At 43.8% G+C, this 27,962-nt stretch overlaps 1 protein-coding gene across 3 annotated transcripts; it reads left to right on the forward strand.

Annotated features, from left to right (window-relative positions):
- The first annotated feature begins 481 nt into the window (after positions 1-481).
- ALOX5 (arachidonate 5-lipoxygenase) lies at positions 482-27,962 on the forward strand. 3 transcript variants are annotated; one of them, XM_032115687.1, is made up of 14 exons: positions 484-730; positions 4,513-4,711; positions 6,426-6,507; positions 8,012-8,134; positions 11,776-11,882; positions 14,764-14,936; positions 15,636-15,782; positions 15,882-16,085; positions 16,310-16,396; positions 18,082-18,260; positions 20,937-21,058; positions 23,236-23,336; positions 25,244-25,414; positions 26,440-27,962. In XM_032115687.1, the coding sequence occupies exons 1-14, from the start codon at positions 581-583 to the stop codon at positions 26,617-26,619; spliced, it is 2,025 nt and encodes a 674-aa protein (XP_031971578.1). In that variant the 5' UTR covers positions 484-580; the 3' UTR covers positions 26,620-27,962. The 3 variants fall into 3 exon arrangements, 1 of the variants encoding a protein (XP_031971578.1); XR_004241473.1 differs by lacking the exons at positions 25,244-25,414; positions 26,440-27,962 and adding an exon at positions 22,715-22,929 and having other exon boundaries at positions 482-730; positions 23,236-23,327; XR_004241474.1 differs by lacking the exons at positions 25,244-25,414; positions 26,440-27,962 and adding an exon at positions 22,715-22,933 and having other exon boundaries at positions 482-730; positions 23,236-23,304.

Here is a 27,962-nt window from a genome sequence, read left to right on the forward strand (position 1 = left end):
GTGGAGCTGGTGCACAGCGGGAGGGCAGGTGCACGGAGAGGGCTGAGTGCAGGGTGCGGGGCAGCTTTGCCAGACAGGGGCACGGGGCAGGGCTGGAATTCAGGGTGAGAGGCTGCTGTGCCAGGACAGGGGCACGGGGCAGGGCTGGAATTCAGGGTGAGGGGCTGCTGTGCCAGGACAGGGGCAGGGTTAGAATTCAGGGTGAGGGGCTGCTGTGCCAGGACAGGGGCACGGGGCAGGGTTAGAATTCAGGGTGAGGGGCTGCTGTGCCAGGACAGGGGCACGGGGCAGGGTTAGAATTCAGGGTGAGGGGCTGCTGTGCCAGGACAGGGGCACGGGGCAGGGTTAGAATTCAGGGTGAGGGGCTGCTGTGCCAGGACAGGGGCGCGGCGCAGCACGGAGCGGTGCGGCAGAGGCGGGCCGGGGTAGGTGTGCCGGGCTGGGGAAGGGGCGGGCAGCGCCGAGCCGCCCGTGCGGTGCCGGAGGAGGCGGCGGCGCGGGGCAGGGTCCGGGCGAAGGCAGGAGCGCGGCTTAGCAGCGCCGGTGGGGCTGTGCCGAGCCGAGCCGAGCCGGGGGGAGCATGCCGTCCTACACCGTCACGGTGGCCACGGGCAGCCAGTGGTTCGCGGGCACCGACGACTACGTGTACCTGACCCTGCAGGGCACGGCGGGCTGCAGCGAGAGGCACCTCCTGGACAAGCCCTTCTACAACGACTTCGAGCGCGGCGCGGTGAGTTCAGCGGGCGCTGCCCCGGCCCGCACCGCGCACCATCCGCCGCCTTTCTCCCCGCGCTGCCCCGGCCCGCACCGCGGTGCCGCGGACGGTGGAGCACCAGCGGCATCTCGGCCGCTCGCTGTCCGGCATCTCGAGGGGCTGGGCAGGGCTGGGCTTTTTTTAAATTCGTGTCCGTGTGCCGGCGCTCCGGACAGGGACACTGAGACTGAGGCACCCGCTGCCCTCCCCGGCCGCCCGTCATTCGCATCCCTGCCCTAGGATTTAGCCCTGGCTGTGGTTAGTGAGGCGTTGGGAAAGATGGTTCTGGCTTACAATGGGCTTTCAGATCTCCTCATACTTTCTTTACAAATACTAAAAAAACATTGTGGGTTTCCTGTTGATAGTCGATGTTTAGGGTCAGTCTTTACTAATAGTCAGAGCCCTGTTATCTCCAAAGAATTAAACAAAGAGGTGAGAACATCCAATGAGAATTACAATGCCTTCCAAGAGAAATGTAGAGGGCAACTTCAGTGAAAGCTGAAAAACAGCATGAATGTGTGAGAATGAAGTTGTGGCTGGGCTGTCAGCTGGGCTCTTCTTCCTAAGCTAGATTTCTGATGTGTGCTGTGCCCTGTCCTCTCTGTGGTCCTATCACAGTATTTGGACTATCCAAATGTAATTGCTTATACTCTGAGCACTGGTTTAGAATGGCATTTATTTATTTGCTTACTGTCCACTCTGGAAATCAAAGAGCTTTCTTTTTTTCCCTTTTCCAAAATATGTATTTTACTTGGAAACCAAATTCACCATTTCTAGAAGGTCTGATGAGATACAAACAACTTTGAAAGTTTTAAAAAGGTATTCAGAAGTTTGAAAGTTAAACCTACCACCACATGTACAAGTGAGTCTTTACTGTCAAGGTGCTGCTTTGCCTTGAGGTGTGTTTTTTCAACGATGTGGTTCACAGCCTGAATTAGGTGCGTGGTCTCTTCTGTGTTAAACAGCATGGGCATCCTTAACAGAAGTCAGCATTTTGAGTAGGTGTTGATGGTATGTGTAGCTGTGGTCACCCATTTACCAGCCACTGCTACTGAAGTTAATTTTCTTTCATGATTAAGCATTCATTAGCTTAGAACCTTGGTACCTGAATTTCCCAAATGGACATCCAGTCATTGTTTATCTCTTATCTGCTGAGTAGTCACATACTTTCAGCAAAACTGAACAACATTAGTAAGAGAGGTTGAAGGAAACCTCAGACTGTCCTGAAAACTTATGGTTGGGGCGCTCTCCCAGGAGGGCTGAGCCCTGCCCAGCTGAGGAGATCACCACCAGGGTCTTAGTGACCAGGCGGTTTGCTCTTATTCCTGGGCTGCAGAAGAGGGTTTCAGCTGGCTCTGACTGAGAACCTGGCTGTACTCTGAGCATTCAGTTGCACTGGATCCTGTCACAGGGAGAAAATGCCACGATGGGAGCTTTCAGGATCTGCCCAGCAGTAACTGGTAAGCTGCTGTGGGACCAGGTCCAGCAGGAGCAGAGATACATCCACTGGGTGAGGGAGCAGCAAACAGAGGGTGTGGATGTTAGTAGCAACAAATACACAGTCTGTTTTTCAGCATGTATTTATTGCAGATAATGAGAATAACTCTGTGTTCCATAAAGTGTCTGGCTCATTGGACACTTGCAGTACAATGTGCTAAGTTTTGGTTTTGAGGATGTTTTCTTGGGGAATGCAGCCTGTTTCTCCAGGCACCTGTTCAGATTACATTGTGCCCAAAACACTGTGAGTCTTAATAAAATGTTGTGCAAGGAAAAAAGAAAAGAAAAATACCAGTACAGAACCAAAAAAAATTAAACTGAAGCAGGCCAGAAGACTTTGAGTTTGGTTGGTTTGCAAAATGTAGCAATGGTTTTCACAGTTCTGCCTTTAGTATTTCTTTCAGTACCATCTTTATATTTTTTTCCTGCAAAGCAATTCAATTGTTAATCCATTTGCAAAACAAATGTCACTTTTTAGTGGATGAACATAATTTTGCAGTATTATTTTGTCTTTGTCTACTTTCCAGGTTTGGGATTTTTTTTCCTGAATGTTGGGCCAGGCTCTGTAGTTCCATTATCCTCATAATGTCTTAATTTGCATTATTGCAAATTGTGCATATTACTAGATGTGATGAAAGAGGGCATGGGCCAGATCTGAGTAGGAGATTTGCATGGCAAATGTTGATTGAGGGAAAAGTATGTGGAAAAGTCTGAAGGGATTTGCACGGTGGTGGCTCAGTTGTAGTTTTTCTGACTTACTTCAAGCTCTGGACACAGGGAATGTTGAAAGTCATAATTTCTTTTCTTTGTGTAGTGTCTTTTGGGTAAATTCCTCTGGTGCTGAGTGATTTCAAAGTTTTATGGTGTCCCCCAGTTCTCTCTTTCCTTCCTGTTCCCCTTTCATCTACTTTTTGCTTTTGTTGAAAGAAATGTACTCACATGTATTTCCAGAAAGGAAATATAGCTCTTTCCAATTAGAGCTTTGTGCTTATAGAAAGAGGAGTTGTCTGTGCCATCCTTTTTCCAATATAAGAGTAGTCAGTAGGAATCTTTTCTCAAAAAGAGAAGACTTAGGTTTTGCATGAGATTAAATTGCTTGGACAGGATGGTACAGGAGTTCAGACAGTCCAATACTCTTCCTTACTTCTGTTCTCTCACTCTGCACTCAAACTGTATAAAAGCTCCTAACATCTCTGGCAGCCACCCCGGTGTTTACCAAGGGACCTCATACAACAAATGTCATAGAAACCTTGAGCAACCAAGTGTCAGTTCTTACCTGAGCCTTGTACATTCTCTGTAACCTTTACTGTATTAGCAGAATTGTCATCTGAGGTGAGCCCATCGCAGTGCTGGCTTGGAGGCAGCAGAAGCTGTGAGGTACCAGGAGGGAGCCCTCCCTTTCAGAACTGCCATTAAAATTGGAGTTGTGATGGTCATAAAAAGATTAAAAAGCTTCAGGAACATTTAGGTTACTTGCAGGTCCTTTTTGCATTACATCAACAGTAACTATTTTAGGGCTTTTGTAATATAGGCAAGTAGATTGTTACCAGAGGAATGAGTTTCTTCTGAAGGTTGGCTGTCAATGTGACATTTCTATCAATTCCTTAGATCTGATTCATATTGCTCTTTAATTTAAATCTTACATCTATGTATACCTAGGTGTGACATTGTCCTTAAATTTTTCTGTACATCTGAGCCTTACAAACATGAAATGTATAATTGTCAAAAATCATAGCTGTACAGACATAAAATGTACCATTGTCATCATTTTAAAAAGTAGACCAGGAAGCAAAAGACAGCGAGTGGATTTAGGTGATCTAGATACTGCCCTTAGTCTGAAGCACACATAACTAACACACAAAGGTCTTTAAATTCCTAGTGCCATGTTTTAATCTCATTACCGTCTTGCCACTCCAGTTGCATGAGTAGATGTGCCCTAGCAGTACCTCCTTCAGCTATTGCTAGGAGAGTAGTGAATGGTTTCATGGCCTGCATGTTTTTCTAAGACTTGCAAACATTTCAAGGAGTAATACTGTTTTTAGGTTGCATACAGAAATATTTCTCCATTTCTGGAGTGTTTTGCATGTTATTGTTTGTTCTTTTAGTCATCTTTCTGTTGCACTGCAGTCCAATAACAGGACTTCCTTTTTTCACCCACAAGAAGCTGGAAAGCTGTGTGAGGAAAGACCAGGTATGTCTGTGTAGTGCTGGTGATGCTTTCTGCATGTGCAGTGGATCACTGGCTGTATTCTGCTCTGCAGGTTGACTCCTATGATGTGACTGTGGAAGAAGACCTTGGAGAAATTCAGCTAATAAAAATTGAGAAACGAAAATACTGGTACCAGGATGACTGGTACCTTAAGTATATCACTGTTAAGACACCAGTGGGTGACTATTTGGAGTTCCCATGTTACCGCTGGATTACGGATGAAAAGGAGATTGTCCTTCGAGATGGAAGAGGTGAGAGCCATAAGAAACCATATTTCCTGCAGAACACCTGGAATTTTTTCATCTCTCCTTCCCATTTCTCCATGTAGCTCCCAGTCTTCTCTCGCAAATTAAGACCCTGCTGCATCCTAGAGAATGGGCTTTCCCTACGGACTAGGAATACTTTCTGAGCAGCTCATTGGGCTAGGCACTGGCCGTGGCGTTGGATGTTTTGGGAAGCACGCACAGGGAAGAGTTGTAATGCTGCCTTGTTACACTGGTCTTGAATTTGAAGGCTGACTCTAATGCCAAATTTTTGACTATTTTCCCACTGCTGGAAGCCCTTTTGATCTAATTAGAATTAGTGTTCCCTGCTTGTTTCATACTAAGCTCCTAAGTAGCCCATGATTAATTAGTTTTTATGAGAGTGAAATAAAATCCCAAAGTAGGCTGCTCAGCAGGTGCAAACTGAAACAGCAGCTTACTTTTCATTCATTCTCTTTGCATGCTGTCAAGTCCAGGACAAGGCAGGGTGATGGTTATGACGGCTGCAAGTAATGGGGACCAACTGAGAAAAGTGTTTTAAGTGTCTCTGACGCCTACTTGCCATGACCAGGGTTTGGGCAGACATTTGTCACTGATGTTTGCTTGTTCCCCTCTCTGCTCCTTGGGGTAGGTTGGCCACTGTAGTGTTCTGCAGCATGAGTGCCTGAAAACAGCTGAAACAAGTGTGAGGTGGTACGAAATAAATGCTTTTATTCCCCTTAAATTTTTGGCTACTCCTGGCTGGGGCGTTTTGTCTTTGAAGTCTTTTGTCCTATAATAACAGTTATGTGTCAGTTTATTTTTGGTCTTTCAATTTTTCATAATTTGCTTTATAGCAACTGTAACACTTCATGGAAGGCAGCTTTGCGTGGCTTTCAGAGTATGGTGAGGTAAAGGACAAGAGCAAGTGAAAGTCTGTTGGTAAATTGAACACAACCACCTGGAAACCATTAGCCATCTATGTTATCAGCTGTATTACCTCTGATATTTCCAACTCCAACCCCAAACAGCTTTTGTCATGAAACTCTTGCTGGTTTTATCTGCCTCCACATTTGTGTATGTAAAGTGAGTCGTGTGCCTTGGCCTTTCTCTGATCACTAAGGAAGTCTCTGTGTTATTTAATGTTATATTGAATTCATGGTCAGAAGAGCAAAATGTCTGGAACTGAAGCCTCACTGTTTTTTCTTTCTGTTCTCATGACTGGAAGATGTGATTATTGCCCCAGGCTGACAGGGGAGAGCATTGCTCAAGAAGAGAAGCTTGGAGATGTTTCCTGGAGATGTCTTTTAGCAGAGAACTGGAATAATGTTGTGGTTTTCCTTATTGATGGAAATTCCCCTGGGTACTGAGCTGTAAAACTAGTTCCCATGACCCTCTTCAGACCATTTAACACTTGATATATACAGCAAGTGTCTGCATTAGAAATCCTGGGTTCATACACAGTTGAGACAGATGTTCCTAGCTTGAGCTAACTGCCCCTTGGAAGCACCAAGTCAGGAGCTTATCTTCTTTCACAGATTCTCTAAGGACCTGTGTGTCTACTCAAAAGTACTAAATTGGATCATGTAAAGGTTTCCCACAGAAACTTCGAAAAGGTATAGATCAGAAGTTTGAAGGCTTGAAAACTTTGCTGTCCTTCTCAATACCTGGGCAGTGATAGGTAGAGGAGCCTCATAGCCCTGTCTCTTTTCCCTGTTAACAGCAAAGCTCCCCCGAGATGACAAGACTCAGATTCTCAAGCAGCATAGACGCAAAGAGCTCGAGTCCCGTCAGAAAATGTACCGGTGAGTTTCCCACTGCTCCAGGGTCTGTCCTCATCAGGTCAGAGTTTGGCGGGGTATGTTCACACTATCATATGGCTCTAATTACTCAACTGCTGGATAAGAGAAAGCCTAAGGTATCGTGTTGGCTATATGTGGTTTTTACTTAGATGGAATTCATTGTAAGTGATGATCATCCTGGTGCAAGTGGCATTATGAGATACTTGTACCTCAGATAAGCCTATCTGGAAGACTTAACTGGGAATTCAGTGATACAGCCTCTGTGTGGGCCCTCTGGCACACCATTGTGCTTTCAAGGAAGATTTGAAGGCATATTTCATTTGCCTATTACAAGCAGTACTACAGTTTTGGAACATGATCTGAACATGTCAGCTTTTACTGGAGCTTTTTGGCTGCTGAACCAAGCTAGCTTTAGTTGTTGCCTGCACCAGGGTGCAGTGAAGATCTGTCCCTGTTTGAGTGAACTGGAATGTGCTAACAGGACACAGTTGTATATTATATGTATATATTTCATATGTATATATTATACTGATATAGACATTTTTTCCTAGTCTGTGTCAAAATGAGAAATTCTGTCTTTTCTCAGAGGGTGACGCCAAAAGGCATTAGACATTGCCTTTTGCTAGAGATGTGCTCTGTTAAAATAACGAAAGTTTCTTGCACTTGTACCTCATTATTGGGAGAGTAAGGGTTAAGGCAGAGGGTCTGTTCAGAATTGATGGATTGAGGCTTGGTGTATGTGTTGTTCATTTCATTTGAACGAGAAAGGCTGTTCCTTAAAAATTATGGGAAGTAGAGCAGAGGAAAATATGGTTCAAAAAGAGGTGTGACACAAAATTTTATTTACATATGCAAGAAGGAAGGGAAAACCATTTGTAATTTCAGGGAAATAGCTACTTAAAATTCTGATGCATAGCTGATAATACACAATGCAGTCTGTGTGTGGCAGGTAGTTTGGAAATACCATGGAAACAGTATTCTTTACAATTCACTTTCTTTTGTTTTGAAATAAAAATGGGGCAAAGAATGTGTGCCATGCCCATTAGGAGGTTAAACAGTTGAATCAAGACTCCTGGAGAGTGCCTTTTGAAGGAATCTAAATAAATGCCTGAGTGGTGTTAGCTGCTGTATCTCAGTTCTGCAAAATGTAGTCCCAGGAATGAGCATGCATTGGGCAGCTGTCTCTCTGTCCCCTCCTTCCACAATACATTTGAAGCTACTGCCAGTTTCAACCAAATGTGGCAAGTGTGTAGGAATATCACAGACATTAAGTTACTTCAAGCTTTGTGAAGGTAGGTGGCCAAGTAGATGCCTTCCACTGTGCTTCAGGACTCTGTGGGGTACTGGTAGGTACTGATGTGGTATAAATCACTTACTTTGGCCCAAGTGAGTCTGCCACAAACTTCCTTTAGAGCTGTGAGTTACCGAAGCAGTGGAGGTAAAGGAAAGACACAGCTCCTATGCTGATAAGATTATATGGTTAATCAAATCTCTCTTATTTTCTCAGCTGGAAGGAGTGGCATCCGGGCTTTCCTCTGAGCATCGATGCCCATTCTCACAGTGAGCTGCCTCGTGACATCCAGTTTGACAATGAGAAGGGCATTGACTTCATTCTGAACTACACAAAAGCGTAAGTGTTTGTGGAACTTCAGGAGTTTTGCAGAATCTCTTTTGGGGCAGGGTAAGGATCTGATCACCTGTTAGGTTTCATTGAGTCTCAGAAGTGGATTACTTTCTCCAAGCACTGGATCAGCAGCCAAACAAAGTAGAAAAGTAGGAATTTAATGGATTTGTTACTTTATTTTTTAGTTATCAATATTTAAGCTTTTCACACTGGGAACTGACTGAGCCTCTGCATTCTTGTTAGCCATGGTTTTGGCTGTAGGTGGATGGAGGAGACACTGCTGAAAAACATCAGCAGAAGGACTAGAGGCACCTGAGACCTTGAGCTTTTGACTCAGTTCTCAGCATTGCCCCCTGGAGATAACTTTTCTTCTCTGACTCTTGGCGATAATTAAACCTTCTGATGGCATACACAAAGAAGATGGTTATCAGTGCACCCTTGTCATCCTGCTGGAGAAAATCTGTTCCAAGAAGCTCATCAGTTATCTGCACCTGAGTGTAATCTGCTTGAGGGGGGGGCAGCCAAGTCACTGTCCACCCACTTGCACACGTCATGTCATTGAGGAAGACATTGGATGGCCAATGGATGAGCCTGAATAATAAATTCTGCAGGGCTCTGGAATAATACAGGGTCAGTGAGGTAGAGGGACCTCTCTGACCTCTGAGTCTCCTTCTGTGCTGTCTCAAATGCCCAGGTCATATCACACTGTCTCAGATATCCCACCATACTATCAGCTGGTGGAACAGTCTGACATGAGACAAGACTGGTCATTACATGTCAGAGCATTCTGGGTATTTTTTTATTTATTCATTTATGCAGCTGAATTCCACTACTGGTACAGAGTCAAATCAGCATAGTGTTAGCCAGTGCAAAACAGCTGTTCCCGGGCTCATAGAGAAGATCTGAGTGATGCAGGAGCAACAGCACCTGAATGCCAGAGATGAGAGGTTTGCCATTAGGAGATATAAAGCAGTTTGGAGGCTGCATTCCCCTTCAACAATCCCATCCTGCCAGGCTGTGGCATGTTGTCAGAGGTCCTGAGTCACTGCCAAGTGAAACTTGAAAGCAATTCAACAGAGTGCAGGGACATCTATCTTTGTCATTAGCTGTAAGGGGCCCTCCCCATGAAATAGGAACCTGAAACTGTATTGCAGAAAGCCAGACATTCTGGATAACTGGTATGACACAAAAGAGGTTTTTCCAAGCAATAGCAATGCTTCTTGTCTGGCACATTTGGCTGAAAAATCTAGACCTGTGTTTTTGGTCGAGTGAATTGTGAAAATCTTTGCAGAAGAGTTTGATAGCCCTTATGTAGCCACCCTGATGTGCTTTGGAATCTTGGGACAACTGTTTGCAGGAATGGAGTGGAGAAACATGGGTGAAGGCATGGGGCCTGCCTTTGGTTTGAGTGCAGTAGGAAGGAAGATAGGGAGGTGTGTCTGGAAATCCAGAGGCAGGTGTGGAGCTGCAAAGTGCAGCAGTGGGCAAGGAGCACTTTTAAGGGAATATGTGAGAGCTGGGAGTGTTGTATGAGACATAGGAAGTCATGGAAGAGGGGAGGGGAAAGCCCTTTTTCATGGGGCATGCAAAAATGAACTTAGAAAGAGGGAGATACGTCTTGGATATTCTTTATGCTGTTGCATGGTTGGATCTTTAGGTGCTGTTGACATTGGATAACTCTGCAAGTTTAAAGGATTAATTGTGTGTAGGCGGAGATAATCCTGAAGATGTCTGGTGCTGATGTGACCTACACTGTCTAGCAAATGGAAACTCTCAGACTGGAATCTGTGCCAGAAATGCAGGCTTGTGTATCTATTTTGGACTAACGTTGCATTTGGGCAGATTAAGTTCTACAAGCAAGTCTGACTTTTTTTCCTTGCTCTGGTTTCTAGTATGTGCCAGAGACTTTAAAGAAGTACTTGATTTCTTGGGGAAAACAGATTTTTATTTCCTAAGTCCTGTGGAAGTTTGTTCCAACATAGGAAATGTGAAGAACCTCCTCCTTTTGGAAGTAATTTTCAAAACCTCTGGGAATGGATGTGTGCCTGGCATTCAGCAGGTCAAACCACAGCAGGTTTGTGACTAGATCCCAGGTGCTGTGCCTACTGCTTGATCAGTAGCCCCAGGTAGGAAGACTTGGGCAGGAGAGGAGCAGTACATATCAGCTTATATGTCAAATGTTCTCTAATCTTAGAGCAGTTCTGAAGGAGGACAGAGGCTCTACAGGACCTTTAGTTGAAACTTTCAAATGAGTCAGTCTTGAGTAACTCTTATCAAGCTATCGAGTCATGTTTTTTCAAATAATTTAACCTTCTGGTGATGGTCATGCTGCCTCTTGAAGTTCATGTGTGATTAGGATACCTGGTCCCTATCAGAAAGTCCTGCCCAGCAGTCTTGTACAATGATTCTGTGCCCCTGTCAGGTGTCTCCTGTTCTAGCCTAGGCAGTTGTGTGAGTTTTACTTCCTAGCATGCCTCCAGGCACCTCTTACCCTTGACTGCCATCTGCAGCAGCAGAAGCAGTCCATTCTGCGTGCACCCCTAAAGGTGCTTAGTGCAGAAGCAGCTCCTTTGTCTGCATTATGGTCATGTTGGTCTGGAGCCTTCCTTCCAGGTTACCACTGGCTGTTCTCCAGGCTTTTGGTCCTCTCCAGCCAGTTCTGATCCAGTCTTTTGTATACGTTTGCTGATTGTAAACCCAGCCTCCTGGGATTCTCCTCAAATTCTTCTTGGGAGGATTTCCTGCGACACTGTGACTTTTCTTTACTTTGTTGTCTGCCCTGCATATATTTGTGTGCTGTGTGCGCTTTTATTTGTGCATTTGAAGTGTTAGTGGGAAGCCAGCTTTGTTTTTCAAATTCATTATTTGCTTTCTGGTCAAGTAAATGATTTCTATCTAATAACAGCAGTTTAGCATTTATGTAATAATTTAGGACCCATCATCTCAGATGACGGGAACTTGCTTGGCTGTGCTGTATTTGCTGAATTAGCAGATGAAGTCAGACATTTCTGGCTCCCAGCCCGCTGTGTTCATGTGATGTCTGCAACCAAGGGACTTGGTTTCTGAGGTTAAATGTGAGCCTCAAGTTTATCCAGCAGCTCAAGTAAATAGAAAGCCCTCAAAAACTCAGGCCTCACACTTTAGGGATCCAGTCTGGCCGTGGTCATGTAGATACTTACAGTATCTGTTCCTTTTTTTTAGGAAGAATGGCTGACTGATCCTGGGTTATGTTCTGACTTCGTGCACCTCTCTCAGTCTCTTTGTGTCACCATACCACTTTCTGAACTGGTGTTAGCAGTGCTCTCAGCACTCCCAGCTGATGCTAACCACTGACAATGTGTGGAGCACTAGCTTTTCTGACTACAGTTTTTATAGGTCCTAAAGCACTGCCATTGTAGGCTGCCAAGAACAGCTCTAGAATGGAGTTCTGTAAACACAATAGCCAGAGCTGCGCCCTTGGTGTGCCTTTCTGCCTTGTGTGTGAAAGTACAGCCTGCAAATTTAATTCTGTAGGAACTAATCCCACATGCCATCGATCAAGATTTACTATGTTTAGATATATAAAAGCGTGGAAAATAATAGGAATGGGTGTTGAGAAAGCTGGAGATTATTTTTTTCAGATACGTTTTGTTTTGGTTTATTTTTAGGATGGAGAACCTTTATGTCAACCGTTTCATGCACATGTTCCAGTCCTCCTGGAGTGATTTTGCAGATTTTGAGAGGATCTTTGTCAGAATCAGCAACACAATCTCTGGTGAGTTTATCAGCATTTCCTCGTGTTTGCATCATAGAGTGACTAATTAGTTGTCTTGTACATATTTGATTAGGATGGAGGTGGCTGACTGGCTCTTCTGTGTCAATAAATAAATTGTAATCTCAGGCTGGTGATCGCACCATCAACCCACAGGACTAAAAAACAAAGCTATGATCTCACAAGGAACTGAAATTACTGGTAATTGCTCGGTGACCTTCTCTGTCCTGAGCTGTGCTGGAGGTCAGGGAAGCTGGGTGTCATGGTCCCTTTTGGATTTAGAAATGTATTTTCAAGTATGTTCAAGTCCCATAGGACAGATTTTCGTAAGTATTTTGTGTCTAAACCTAGAGATAACTTAGTGGGAGTGCTTTTCAGACCATACTAGCTGTTGAGGTGTTTTTGAAAGTTTGATTGTCCATATCCCACTTCAACCATCTAAATACACAGAAAATCTTCAGACAGGGAAGTCTGGTAATGTTCTCTGCTAAGGGCAAATATAAGGGTGACCCCTCTTGCCTCTGACACAGACCAGATCAAAGGCTGTTGCCTGATATCCCAGTGCTCAGTTGCACTTTGCTGCTAAAAGTCCTGGCTTCTCAACCCTGTTGCAACATGGGGAGGGTACCAGTGCCTTGGTTCTGCTGTCATAAGACCTGTTCCCATCACAGACCCGTAGCTCCTCTCAGTTGGTTCTCTTGGACCATTCGTGTCAGTTACATGGGTGAGATCAAATGTTTTTCAGGAGTAAATTTATCCCCACAGGGGTTATTTTGATAGAACTCATTTCAGATATGAAAACCTATGCTGATGGGCCAACAGATCTGGGGATGGGTTGCAAAGAGCTGGGAATGACCTGGAAAATGTAACTTCTCCACCTGGTCACCTGGTCCTCAAACCATAATCCGAGGAACTGTGCTTCTTACTGGAAATTTGTGTGAGCTAGACCTGAAAAAAGCTTGTGGCATTTGTCCAAAATGTCACTTACCAAAAATGTGTCAGCATTTATGCATATTGAATTAAATACCCTCCTGTGCTTGCCATTTCATACTCCCATCTTCTTCTTAGAAGACAAAAATCCCCATCTAAGAGAGTGAATTTCACTGTTGCTGTCAAGGATGTTCTGTTAAAAAATCTGTTAATGTAGTATTGACATATAAAAGACAAAATGCTGCTTTTCTTTAACCCTTTTCAATACAAAAATCTTAGAAGCTACTTAAAAACCCAGTAAAAAGAATTGCAGATAGTCAGGGGTTTTGAAGTTTGTGGTGCCATTTCTGTAGAGCTGGGCTGGGGAGCTTTCGATGTGTGAGCCAGGCCCAACCTTCTGCTATCACCCATGGTTACTTTATCTTAGCGTGTTATTGGATATAATGGATGCACAGCCTACTTTAAGTTGGTTAGTGTGTGACTCCTCAAATTTTTTTTGTTTTGACTCTGCAAAGGAAAATGCTTTTCCCCCCTTCTCTGAAGTTCTACTCTTCTTCAGGCTGTCTAGGGATCAGTTCACAGAAAAAAGAGCAATTATGCATTTCTTGGGTATAAACCCAAGCACACAAGGTGGCAGAAGTATTAAAAACTAATTACAGCAATTTGTTACATTTAATAAGATTGCTTCCTAAAGTACTTTTAACACAAGAATTAGATACGATCTACAATTAATTTCATTGATAACATTTCCATACTCATGAGGAAAGCTCCAATTCTGTGACATTTAAACATTAAGCATCAGCCTCAGTTATGTTAACGTGAATCTCAATTTGCTTTTTTTCAAGCCTTGACAGAAACAGGGTTAATGGAGAGGTGGTTCAAGGCATTTTTCAGTCATGCAGTTTCTGTCCAAGGTGCTGAGTCATTTTTTTCTTGATGCAGACTTCAGATACAGCTCCAGACTCATAATGCAGTTGATGGAGATAATGTAAATGTCATTTTATATAAATTTTACTTTTTTCTGCTTTATGAGAAAGCATTGTGGGTTTCAAGACCTTTTTTTTAATTATCACTGCATTCCTTTGGGACCTATATTTTTAATCCTTTTACCCTTTTTAGAAAAATTAATTGCTTTCAGAAAAAGTCCTGCCTTGTTTAAAACTAGACAGTTGTGGAAAACTTCACTACCTTCATTTTTCCCCTGAAGACACCAATAGCATTTTTCACATTAACTGAAGTGGCGACATGACATTACAAATCAGAGCACTGCAACTATGGGAAATATCCAGTAGCACTACATATGTAATAGTAAAGAGATGGAGTATCCAAAACTAGAATTTTATTGAGATGTTAATCTGGGTTGATGTTAGCAACTGAAATATATTTAGAAAGAAAACAAGTCAAGCAAAACAATGAATGAGGAGTTTTATTGAGTCGAAGTCCAAACACTTCCCCAAATGTCCCTCACCCAGCTCTAGCTAAAGGAACTACTCCAGCCACTGCTGTTCTTTCCCTCCACACATTGCTATGTATTTCCTTTCTCTTGCTTGTGCCATCTGTTTTTTGAACTTATCCCTCTGTACTGCATGCCTTGTGAATTTGAAGAGGGGGATTTAAAAATATCATGGAAGACCTGAGAAGGTGATTTACAGGTAAAGAGAGTATTCTTCATAGAAGTGGAATATTTTATTTCTCATTGCTTCTGTACATGGAGAAAAAAGTTATCATCAATTTAATTCTTCTCAATGTGAAAAGCAAGGATTAAATTTTCCATTTATCTTCAGGGATTTTTCTTAAAATTCTGTCACGTTTTAAATCCTTTTCTTGCTGCTTTCTGTATTCAGAGTTGCAGTGCAGTCTAACAAAAAGGTGAGGGGGAAAGGAGGAATGCTACAATGCAGTGGGATATTGATGTTGTGCAGCTATTGATGCTGCAGGCTTGTTTTTCCTTTAGAATATGTGATGCAACACTGGAAGGAAGATTTTATGTTTGGCTACCAGTTCCTGAATGGATGCAATCCAGTGCTGATCCGGAGATGCACAGAGATACCCAAGAAGCTGCCTGTGACCATGGATATGGTAGAATGCAGTCTGGAGAGGAACCTGACGCTGGAGGAGGAAGTGAAGGTACAGCTCTGGGTCAGGCTGGGCTCCACCTGTTCCTTCTCACATCCTCTAACCTCCAAAGTCTGTTCTTACTGCCTTCGGCCACATCTCCTTTCTTCAGGATGTGTGATAGGTCATGGCAAAGCAGTCTCTGCAGACTGGCAGTGCTTCTGTTGGCTTTTCTCCCGCTGTCCTGGAGCTGCAGGCCATGCCTGTCTCCAGGTCTGGTGGAAGAGCTGTAACCAGGAGGTGAACAGTCCCTTTTCACTGGTTTTCTCTGAAAGATCAGGGATTGACTGAATGCCTCAGAGGGGAAAGGTGCCCCTTCCTTTTCTGGTAGGGTCTTACCATGGACATGCTGAAGAAGGGTTGACAAGGGTGGTGCCTTGTTTTTGTTTGTACAATTAACACAGGGTTCTCTTCAGCTGGCAGTGTGAAACTTGCTTGCATCTGAGTGTCACTGCGTGAGTACCAAATACAAAGATTCTCTTTGCTGAAAGGCTCACTGCCAGACTCTGCAGACATCAGTCAGGTGTTTGTGCAGTGGTACTTGCCATCTCAGTGGCATCATTCCTGAGCTGTGAGCAAGGGCATGCCAGGGGTCGCTTGTAACCACCAGGCTCAAGTCAGTCTCTGCCTAAGACTTTCCATTCTTTTGTTCCAAACTGCTTGCACACCATTAAAACACATCATGCTTCTTTTTTTTTTTTCCCCCTACAGCAAGGAAACATTTTCATTGTGGACTACGAGCTGCTTGATGGTGTGGATGCCAATAAAACAGACCCGTGCACGATACAGTACTTGGCTGCACCCATCTGTCTGCTGTATAAGAATCTGGAGAAAAAAATTGTACCTATTGCAATCCAGGTGGGCTTGCTGTCAGGGTCTTTAGAGGATCACACTGTTTGTTGTCTCATTTTAAACATGGAAGGACTTGGAGTTTCATATTTTTTTTATATCTTTCAGCTTGGTCAAAAGCCTGGACCAGACAATCCCATCTTCCTTCCTTCAGATGCCACATATGACTGGCTGCTAGCTAAAATTTGGGTCCGCTCCTCTGATTTCCACATGCACCAGACAGTGACCCACCTCTTACGGACACACTTAGTCTCAGAGGTGTTCAGCATAGCTATGTTCCGGCAGCTGCCTGCTGTACATCCCCTCTTCAAGGTTAGTTCTTGCATGAAGGGAGGATGTCTGTGGGCCAAGGTGGTTATCACATCAGTTGGACAAACCAAAAGGAAGTTCTAGTGAATGTTCAGCTGAAATAGTTTAACTGGCTGCCCTGCAAGATAAGATACAGCTAAGCCACCAGGACTTCAAACTTTACATCTGGCTGCTGTTGAATTTAATCTGAGAATTTTCCTTCTTTCATTGTTTGTTTCATTTCTCAGCTCTTGGTGCCACATATGCGGTTCACAATAGCCATCAATACCAAAGCCCGAGAACAGCTTATCTGTGAATGTGGCCTTTTTGACAAGGTAGGTAATCCTCTCTGTGAATCTTCACTGTTCATGTCAGTTCATGGTTACTCCTGGTTCTTTGTTGTTCTTCATGGTTCCATACGTACATATCCTTTAATCACATATTGCCTTGTTCCCTGACCTTTCTATTAAAAGGCGAACATAAGCAATACCACCCAAGAAACTGGCACACAGAAGTGATGCCTCATTGTGCTAAAGATGTTGTTCTCTTTTACCTCTAAGTAGTCAAATCAGAACTGGCCAACGTCAGTCAGTATCTCACTCATTGCTGATGTGCCTTTGAGTTATAGTATAGAAGTGTACATAAATTCCTGCATGTATTTCCACATAGTTAAGTCCCCAATTTCTCTTAAGTACCCAGTTTTTCATCTGTGAGCAAAAGGATTTGTGATTGCGAATGAAAGTTTTCATCACAGAAAGACGTGTAGGGAAGACAGATTTCTAAGACCACAAAGTGTGTTTGGATTCCAGCTTGTCTTCTTGAGTTGCCATAAGCAGCAGACCGGCTAGGATTAAATCTCAGCTTCATCTGAGTCAGTGAAACACAGCTGTATGTCATACCTTTATGGATGATTTGGGTGAAGGCTGGAGTGCATCCTCAGTAAGTTCACAGATGCCACCAAGCTGGGTGGGAGAAATGGAATGCTGCATCTAGGATCTGCAACAGCTTGGCACACAGCAGTCTCTGTGACAACATGCTGGGAGCTATGTTTGGGGAGGTTTCAGAAGTCCTTTCAAAGAGGGAGCCTGTGTTTCAGGACACCTCTGTCCTTGTTACACCACTGGCACCAGGCTGAAAATAGCTTCCTTGCCTCAGAGTTTTTCACCCAAGCAGAATAGAGAGGTTAAATCCAGACTTCTTCCCTTGTCATCTATACTCCACTGCTGACTGTGGAGACTTCCCATCCCTTTAAACAGAAGCATCATGTCCATACCCCATGCAGAGTGTGTGGGTAAGACCTGCCAGCAAGGATCCTGGAATTCCAGAATTTGTTGGTTCCAATGTAAATGAATAACCAGCCAGAGGACGGTAACTGTAAGGTCACTAGTGCTACAACACTTTTATCATATGCTGTGAAAGCAACTTCTGGGAACTTCTGCACGGTGATTATCTAAAGAGTTTTGCAGTGCTGTCTGTTGTGGACATGCTGTGCTTTTCAAATGTAACATATACCGAAACACTGGCCAGTCCTCATCAGTAGCCACCCAGCAGGATTCATCTCCTGGCATAATTTCCAGGGTGACTAATGGTAGCCTGCATCCCTAAAAACTTTCTCCTAAACTATTCCATAACAGCACTGGGAGTTTAACTTAAGCCCTCTTCTAACACAGTCAGGGCTGCCTTCCTTCACACATGCACTGGTTCTGGAGCATAGGACTGCAGGGAGTGCCATGCTTTGATGTTGCTGTACTTTATTAGTGAATTCCAGTATAAGCAGTACCTATGGTGCAAACATGGATATTAACAGCCATTCATAGGAGAGGTGTGAAATCCCTGAAGTCAAAATGCACAGTTCCAGTAGGCCTCTTCAGTTTGGTACTTTGTGTGGAGATGTGGCTTTCTCCTTCAAAAACAGATTCACCAGCATTCTGTATCCCATCTTCTGCACATTTGTAAAGCCAGTCTTGGCACAAAGGGAACATAATCTCCTACTGTTCCCATCTTGCTGTTCTTCCCGCAGGCAAATGCCACAGGTGGAGGAGGACATGTACAAATGGTGCAGAAAGCAATGAAGGATCTGACTTACAGTTCCCTCTGCTTCCCTGAGGAGATCAAAGCTAAAGGGATGGACAGCAAAGAGGATATCCCCTACTACTATTACCGGGATGATGGCATTAAGGTCTGGGAGGCCATAAAGAGGTAAAAGACCATAGTCCTAGATACTGGCTGATAAAGTCACAGAGACACAGACCTCATTTTTTTCCTGCTCGCTTTGCTCTTTATCACATCTGGTAAGCAATATCTGGGCTGTTTAGTCATGTAGTGCCTTTTCCATCCAGTATATCTCATCAGAGGAAAAATGCTTAGTCAAGCACACACTCTTGAAAGACCGTTAATTCCTGCTTTTCTCAGTGCTGTTTTCTTGTATTCTGTATTTCAGAAGACCCTTTACAAGTATGTACTCTTGTATAGGATTTCACAGAAATTTAGTGAGTTGGAATTTAGCCTGCAGAAGGAATTTAGTTATGATTTTTTTTAGCTATGCACAAGCCAAGAGAGGACTCAGTTCTCTGAGCCAGCCATGTGACCTCATCAAGGTTCTTGTGGAGTGAAAATGTAAGCTTGGCTTCCATGACAGTTCTCTTTTGAAACTCAATAAATTAGGTTTTGTTCTAAACAGTTTATACCTTTCTTAAAATGCCTTAAAATTGCGAAGTCTGAATTTAATCAGGAAGGGCAGCAATTCTGAGTAAGGAGAGGTACTGCAAGCCTGCTCGACCGCACAAACATGGTTCCTTTTCAGATCTGAAACGCTGCCTTGCATGATTTACATGGTTTTTATTCTGCAGTGGCATTTAATTTAACAAACAACGTATTTTTGCATGGCATAAGTCGCTTACCAAATACGCAGCTGTTTCATGACTTTTGAAAAGCATGTTCATTAAAAATCAGATCTTTTGTGTACACAAAGTAGGAGTTTTATGATGCAAGCATAATGTTGAAAGTTCTGGGGATATCTTCGTCTCCTGTGTTTTCTCTGTGTTTTGACAAGGGCTTATCTTGCAATATTTCCTGCAATTGTTAGTGCCCATTTGAGAGAAAAGGAAGTTGTAACTTTGCTGTGGTTGTTTTCTTCATAAAGTCCATTTATTTTTGTCCTCCTTTTTCCTGTGTTTTCTTTGCGGGTTGAGATATGCCTTTCGAATACCAGGTAGTACTTAGTCAACTCCATTCAGTTTGACTGTTTGTGGGTGTTAACCTTGCTGGAGGATGATGTTACACTGCCTCAAACTTGGCTGAGAGCTGTGAATCATTTGGTTTATAAATGGTGTGGGCAGTACCCTTTTGGCTGTGTGAGATCCTGACCCATCAACCCATGGTCATGCATGTGTCTGCTCACCAGAAATCTCCTACGCTGTGCAGGGCTATCAGTCTTCACTTTTTTGATGAAATAATTTCTATCCCCAGCATAACTTCACATGTGGTAGATGGTCTAGACCTGAGGAAGCTGATAAAGTTGTTTCTATAGAAACAATGACTCTCCCATGGCAAATTTGTAAACTGCTCTAGTACACAGCTTCCTATTTCTGATCTGACTGCAGATAGATACACCAACGCAAAGATACTTCAGCCCAAAAGGTCTCACCCACACTTCATATACTCATTTCTATTTGTGTGGAAGGGGGTCTAAAATACTGCCATTTTCTAAGAGGAGGATCCCCTTCCTGTATCACCTGGCACCTGTGCCAAATGCATGGAGACAGAGCTCATGCAGAGCGGCTTTCTCTCTGCATCTTGCAAAATTTTTGTTTTCCTTTATTGTCCTCTGGAAGCCAAAATTACTTAAACTTTTGCTGTTCATGCAGTTGTTTGTCTGCCTCAATGACAACTGTTGACTGGCTAATAGGAACCAAATTGATTTGTAAAAGCCTCCAAATTGCAGTAAATTGATAAAATTTATAAATTTATATTTTATTAAGGGATAAATCTCTATTGGATAACAATTCTTGATCCCATCAGTCAGCTTCTGCAGTCAAGTGTTTCACCCTAGGGGTTGTTGTCAAAATGTTTAGCAAGAGATTATAGGTACCTGCAGAGCTAACAGAATGTCTCAGCACAGCTCCATTAACCAGTCATTCAGTCATGAACTGCAAATCTTCAGGAAATCAGGATTACCTATTTTCACTGCTTTCAAAACTACTTCTGTTATCGTAGTGTTTTAAGAGCCTTTCTTTCAGAGGTGAGCTAGCCTGGGAAGCTTTTATAGGAAGAAGGATCTTGGGAAGAGGAACTGAACAGGAAGGAGATGTCTGCTGTAAACAGTGGGCATAGGAAATAGCTCTAGACCTCTTTTTCCCAGGGGAAGTTTCCTGGACCACTTTGGTATTTCACAAAAAGGATGTCCAGTGGGAGGGGTCAACTATTGGCATTCAGGAGCAGCGTTGGAGTGTCCCACATACGGAGAATGGTACTGGTATCAAAGTCTGGGAACCCAACTGCCCAGTGTGGGAGCCACGTGGCTATGCAAGAGGGAGGCTGTATGGAGTGAGGAAAGGATGTAGATGTGATGACAGAGCTCTGTGCAGGAGCAAAGCTTCAAATAAGAGAATAAAGTGCACAGGATTGTTCAGGGGTTGCAGTGTGGTCCAGGATCTTTTTGTTGGGGGAAGAAGTGATGCTGCAGTCCCAAATGAATCAAAGTTGCCTCTGTTCTTTCCCACTGCTTGTAGGAAGGAGATAGGAGGGTTTTGAGACCTTCTCTTGCCCTTCTCTCTTTCCCTGTGTAACATCTGCAAGGTCGGAAGATCATTTTCTGGAATGGCACACTTGCTTTCTCCTTTTCATTTTGTTTTGTCCATTCGTTCCTGTGTGCAGTTTTGCGGAGGATGTAATTCACATCTACTATGGGAGCGACGAGGTGGTGTGTGAGGACGTGGAGCTCCAGGCCTTTGTCAAAGACATTTACGTCTATGGGATGAGGGGTGTGAAAGCCTCAGGTAAGGTATGATGGCCCAGCCAGATCTGCAGCTTGTCCAGTCCCTGCTGACAGCAGTGCTGAGTGCACAGAACAAGTTAGAGACCCTCTCCTTGGCCTGAAGATGCTCAGTTTTATGTATTAGACCCTGGATCAGGCCACCTCTCAGGAGACAGCTCCTTCCTTTGACACAGATTCTCATAATCAGCTTGGGCAACTTGTGTAATCTCTCTACACTGGGGACAGGTCTTTGATTTTGTCTGCTCACACTTCAAGCATTAGGGGGTGTGTCTGTGTGTGTTGGAACCACCAGGCAGACTGATAGAAACCAAGGAGTGGGAGACCCCTTGAATCCTCTCCTCCAAACCTCACACCAAATAGGAACATGTAAGAACCTCCCCAGGAGTATATTGCTGCATTTCCCATTTGTTCAGCACTTGTGTCATCATTGAACTATTCTGCTCTCTTCAGGGAAAGGTAGTCATAATTATTTCCAAGAAATATTTTCCTTTGCTCTGTCTTTTCTCTCTTTTCTTGCAAACCATTACTTGGCCATGGGAGCTCTCATCTATAACAAGGCTCAATTTGCCCACCTGAGTTAATGCTCCCCTCTCTTTCCCTAAATATGTTGCTTTTCTCTTCCACTCACATTTTTTCCAAGCAGATTTTCCAGAATTTATAGAGGTGGCTGGGGATTCTTCCTACTGTCCTGGCTGATTTACATCTGGCAACACCTCTTGGCCAGTGACCTAGGGGAGATGGCTCTGGTGTTGCCTGCACACATTTGAGTGCCAGATGTCCAGGCAAAACTGTGATGTTTCCAGTCATTACTGGTATGTTCTGGTGGATAAAAGGCTTCTGGGCTCTATCTGCCTGGACAAGCAAAGGTTCATTTTTGTTTGTCTAGTTGTCTCTTAGCAAAAGCTTAGAAATGTTCCTCCTGGTAGGAATTCCAAACTTTACCTAAGCATCTTGATATGGGACAAGTACCGAACTTTTCCAGGGCTCCAGCTGGGGTGGGATGCTACAAGCACGACTGGTGGGACGACTGCCACTACAGATGGCAAACCTGCCAGGCTTGCAGCATCTCTCTCTGCACTGCTGCTGCTCCAAGGGCTGTGTTATAGAGCAGGGCGACTTGGCGGTGTCTGTAAAGAATGGGAGGAGGCTAACTGAGGGAGGCTATGGCACCTGTTTCTTCCTTGGGAAGGCTGCTGTGATTGGGAGAACACCAAACTCCTTTAAAGATGAGCACAGTGTACTTGGAATAGCAGGACACAGTGGGGGATGGTGCATCCTCTCCTTTTTGGGCTAGGCGTCTGGCCAAGGTACCTCTTCCCTCTCTCAGGCTGAGTTCACATCTGTATCAGGTTGGTGGTGGAGACACGAAGCAGCTGGCACAGGCAGCCTGGGCAGGGGCAGCTTGCTCCAGGGTGCTAACAGGTCTGTAGGTATACTGGGACCTGTGGTCACGTTGAGCTGGGACAGGGAGTACAGCACAGGACTGTGATTTAGTGAGGATAGGAGAGATACAGGCCTTGGGTTTCTTTGGTTGCAAAATATTTCCCTAGTCCCTGACTATTCCGTTTTTTCTTTATATAACTCCGTTTGATTATTCTCTTTCAAAGACAGCTTAATGCAACTATTTCTGTTCCTCATTCTGTTGTTTGTCTTTCAGAAGTTCTCATTTCCTCACTTCCCGTTTCAGTGAATAAGCTCTCCCTGCACTCTTTCTTGCAATACACTTGATTGCTGAACCTCAAACCTTTATAAATACAAGCACGTGGTTGCTTCCTCCTTGGCATGAACCTTCCCTGCTTGCACTGCAGACTGAAGAAGAATGGAGCATCTGAGGTCCCTGCCCTGGGGACTCTGGGAGTTCCTTGCTGCAGGGTAGGTAGGTCAGGAACACTGTTTTTTAAAGGTGTAATTATGCTTCGTCTTTCCCTTATGGAACACCACATACTTTGCAAACAGAGGCCATGCCTCACAGACTTGTGTGAAGTAAGGCTGTTTTTACAGCTGCACAGCCAAGGCACAGAAAGGCTGAGGAGCTCCTGTTAGACCACAGATCAAGATTCATAGAAAGCCCTGCTCTTCAGCGACTGCTGCACAGCCCTCTAACCCATGTCTTTTGATTACTGCTGGGTAGCAGGGTCACTTCATCACTGGGTTAAGCTTTTCTTCTCCCTCATCTAGGGTTCCCTAAGACGATCAGAACAAGAGAGACACTAGCAGAATATCTCACAGTGATAATATTCACCACATCAGCTCAACATGCAGCTGTGAACTTTGGTCAGGTAGGAATTTGTGGGAAGACTGTTCTTCTTTCTGGGCTAGGAGGTACATCTATGAGGGCAGGGTCTGAGAACCATTTTTTAGTAGATGTACAGATTGACATTACTGTTTCTGGTCAAAATAACTGCAGAGCCATCTACAAATCCCTATGAAGTCTGTGGAAACTGAAGTGATTTGGAAGCTGAGAAAGGCATTTCAAGTCCTACATAGGTACCAAAGATCAGAAGAGGGATTCTAGCTTGTGTATTTCAGTTTTGCTGATTTTATTACGGGAATAATTTTTTTGAGCATTTAAATGGCATTGCTGCTCATTTCTTGAGTTTACAAGCCAAGTGGCAACTTTGAGCTTCCTCTGTGATGTTTGATGTGTCACATTCTGATAACCTGTGTTATCCCTACTTGCCTTGTCTGATAGATATCTGCCCTGAAACTGTAGTAACAACCTGCCTTTCAAGTGCTGTTTCTTTCAACATCAAGGCATTTTGGAAAGCAGATTTAACAGCCAGAAGCAAATCACTCTGTCAGTCACAGAGCTTTTTCACTCTGTGGTCAGTCACTGGAGCAGGCTCCCTAGGGAAGTGGTCACAGTTCCAAGCCTGTCAGACTTCAAGGAGCATTTGGATGATGCTCTTAATCTGATGGTTTAGTTTTAGGTAGTTCTGCAAGAAGCAGAGAGCTGGACTAGGTGATCCTTATAGGTCCCTTCCAACTTGAGATATTCTATGATTTTATGAGCTTTTTTTTTTTGCATGTTCTCACTTCAGGCATAGGTGATCTCTAAGATATGATCTCAGAGATAAGCAGAGAGACCATTTTATTTATGATGGTTATTCCCAAATACCCTGCATCACTTTCCATGCTGACCCTTCTGTCCACCCCTGCAGCTCAGGAGCCCTGGAGAAGGTCTGGATCCTGGTGTCTAATGGACCCACACTACTGCTGTGACGTGTCCATGACCAGGGACCTCTGTAACTATTCCCATCTAACTTGTCTTGACAACTGATTGTGACAGCTCCCAGTGCCCCCCTCAGAAAATCCTGTCTGTTCAAGTAATACCAAGAAATCATCTCTTGATCTGGCATACAGAGGATATGCAGCCCATCATGGGCTTCAGCCATGGGACAAAAAGGCAGAGAGAGCTGAGGGGAGGAGGAGGAGGTGGCTGTACACTGGAGAGAACACAATGAGCAGTGTGAGCATGGCAGGTAGCTGGCACAGTGTGAGCATGGCACTTCCCCTCAGGCAGGGCAGGGGATATGTATGAAGGTAATGAAAAAGTGCTTGGGAAAGAGTTCTGGTAAGTGCACCATCTCAGATGATGACAAAGCTCGGGGTCATATCTGAGGCAGATGAGACATCAGCATCTCACAGCACTGAAGCAGGCCAGAAGTGAGTATGAGTTCCCAGTCTGCTGCTCACCGTGGCCATATCAGCATGCCATAGTCCATATTTCTCAGTGAACCAGCATGCTTTATCTCTCTTAGCATCTGACCACGTGGACATGCTCTGTGGGCATGTTCATGGAGGAAATTTTGCAGAAAAGAGAAGCTGGAGTAATGGGGATCGCCTCAGGTTATTAGAACTGATGTTTGTTTAATAAAATATTTGAGGCCTTAGCCAGTCTGGTGAATTTGAGCTGTCTGGCACATGCCTGTGGTTAGCAGAATAAATACTCCCATTTAGATTACCCAGCTCTCTCTCTTGTGAGTTCCTGAGCAAAACAGTAGGGACTTCCTTGTCACCTCCAGTCCTTCTCTAGAGCATCTCCCTGTCCTTAGTATCTTCTCTTTCTGAGGGGCTCATACTACAGAAGCAAACTCCCTGTTGGCAAACTCCTGATTTTCTTTGCTGTGTTCCTAAACACCAGCTGCTGCAGGTTTTCACTGTGCTCTCTTGCTCTGCTGTGCAGTATGACTGGTGTTCCTGGATTCCCAACGCCCCACCAACAATGCGCCGCCCTCCTCCAACAGAAAAGGGGACAGTCACCATCGAGCAAATTGTGGAGAGTCTGCCGGACAGGGGACGTTCTTGTTGGCATCTTGGAGCTGTCTGGGCCTTGAGCCAGTTCCAGGACAAAGAAGTAAGTCAAGCTCCCTGCTCTAAGTGCTGGAGATGTGAAACCACGAGGGCCATGGCAAGACTGCACAGACTCATAAGACTGTAGTGCTGCTCTGTGCTTGACTTGACCATTTTCACTCTTCTGTGGAGCTGTGTCAGTGCTGTGGGTTTGCCCATGTTCTGCCAGATGCAAACCAGCTCTGAGCAAGAAGCTGTATTTTACTCAGAGTGTCATGCAGCTGTGGCTTGTGCCTGGTGGGCGAGGAGTGAAAACAGAACAAACCTATGGGAGGCTTTGCAGGCATGGTCTGTGGCCATTTGCCTCGCGTAAAATGAGGTTGTAGGTGCTTGGCTGTTTCACACAAGGGCTCTGTCTGGAGAATGTGTTTTGACATCCTTAAATAGAAGATGATGAACAGAGGGTACTTCAAATTCCGTTCTTCTACAAGAAGAAAGCAGTACTAGCAGAGAAGCTGTACTCTGAGGAAATAGTTCCCAAACTTCCCAAAGCAATGCCAGTGTGCATATTGGCAGTGCACTTTTCAGAGCACCCTTAGAGTCCATGCTGACTACACCAACTGTCCTAATGAACTCTGAAGGACAGTTTTAGGTCAACAGAATCTTCCACTGTCACTGAATGAAGTAGTCATCTTCCTTTTAAATCTGTGGCTGTGAATTCCCCTCTCATGCTATCCTTTTCTCTATCAGCACAGATGTTTGTGTGGCTGTACAGAGATCTGGCATAGGAAGCTCATCTGACTGACCACTGGCCTGAGCAAAAGTGCTTGGTTTTCAGTGGATGACCTCTCTTTCGGTCAGGGAGGTGCCATGTAGACACCTGAACCAGCACCACAGAAAGATGCAGGGATGGAAAGAAGCAGCCAGCAATAGAGGGAAGGTGTAGGCTAGCTTAAGTATTGATAATACTATTTTAATAGAAGCATTTGTGAGGTGAGGCTCTGGTTGGTGTTGTGCCAAATGGTGTAATGTTGAAACAGAATTGCCTTTGCTTTCTCAAAGCATGATTTCTTGGTGTTTTTCAATTAGCTATTTCTGGGCATGTACCCAGATGAACACTTCGTGGAGAAGCCGGTGAAAGAAGCTATGGCAAAATTCCGCAAGAATTTGGATGAGATTGTCAGCACCATCACCGAGCGCAACAAGAACAAAAAGCTTCCTTACTACTACCTTTCCCCAGATCGCATTCCCAACAGTGTTGCTGTTTGAACACATAGCCAGAAGAATTTGGAGGCCTGTAAAGCTAATGCTGTTTTTCTGTTATATATGCTTCTTCAATTAGCTTTTCAGAAAAGGATAAGAAACCCACCCTCTCCATCAGAGCTGCCTTAAGTCGCTTTGAACTTTCAAAATAAATTTGGTTATGACCAATCTTGCAAACAAAGTCTAACAGACAACCCTCTAGGTCAGATTTGTTACAAATTTATTTTTTCAGGACTTTTAAACTAATCTTAGAATCAATATACATGTTTCTGTTATCTTTCCATCTCCTTGCCAAGACAGTGTAACCACAGATTAACTTACTCAATGGAAATAGTGTTATGAGCAATAAGCAAGTCACATTTTAAAATCCTTCCTGTTTTTAATAGGTGACACTGGTGACATAAAAAGATAGAATCTTTAAAGTTTATGCATTGTTTTGAATCTGATTAATGTCAAATATTTTCACTACCATTGTGAATATCTTAATCAGGATGAACGTAGAAGCAGGGAATTTTCTTAATATAGCTGATGGGGTTTTATCACTTTCTTACCAAGTTCATGTGAAATGACATCTCATAGGAGATGAAAATTTTGTACCTACATAAACATGAGTATTTTCTGCATAAAACTAGGAAGGTTTGTTTTAGCCTCTGCCAGCAGTTCGATGTCATTCACATCTAGGGACAAATGTTCTACTTCAGACAATGGCAGCAAGTACAGACCTAGCAGTGCTTATGCTCAGTTTCTGTTTCATTGCTGAGGCTGCTGGGTTTTCTGGACAATCTCTTCTGTTTTGTGGGGGATTAAGAGGCTACTTTGTATAATGGGAAAGTTTGCAGAGAAGGCTTAATTGACAGCTCCTAAGAGGAATCTTTAGATTTGGCCAATTAAGCATAACTGGCATATTCCCTCTTAGTTATAAACCACTGAGTTTTGTCTGTTTTGTTTAGAGGTGTTTAGGTTCAAAAACTTGGGCTCTGGTAAAAGTTGAGAAAGTCACTGAGAAAAGCAAAATTGAGGTTTGTGAAATTAAAAGAGTTGTGGTTTTGCTGATTAGAATTTGGGTTTATTTTTCTGAGAATTTGTTCCTGATACTTGATCTGCTGGCATGCAGTTTGTTTTCTCAATAGATAAGTAAGTTCCTTGTGCTAATAAAACAAAACCAAACATCTAGCTGTTATTTCCTAATTCGGCGTCTGGTGCTGTATGTCTCAAAAACCTTGTAGGTATAAACACAACATGCTGTGTAGAGAAATGAAGCTTATATCATTGAGAAATACAGTTATTTCTATTGTTCATGTGTGATTTGGAAAACAGTACTGCTAAAATATATATCCTTTCATATGAAA

This window comes from Corvus moneduloides, chromosome 8 (assembly GCF_009650955.1).
Source record: "Corvus moneduloides isolate bCorMon1 chromosome 8, bCorMon1.pri, whole genome shotgun sequence".
NCBI lineage: Eukaryota > Metazoa > Chordata > Aves > Passeriformes > Corvidae > Corvus > Corvus moneduloides.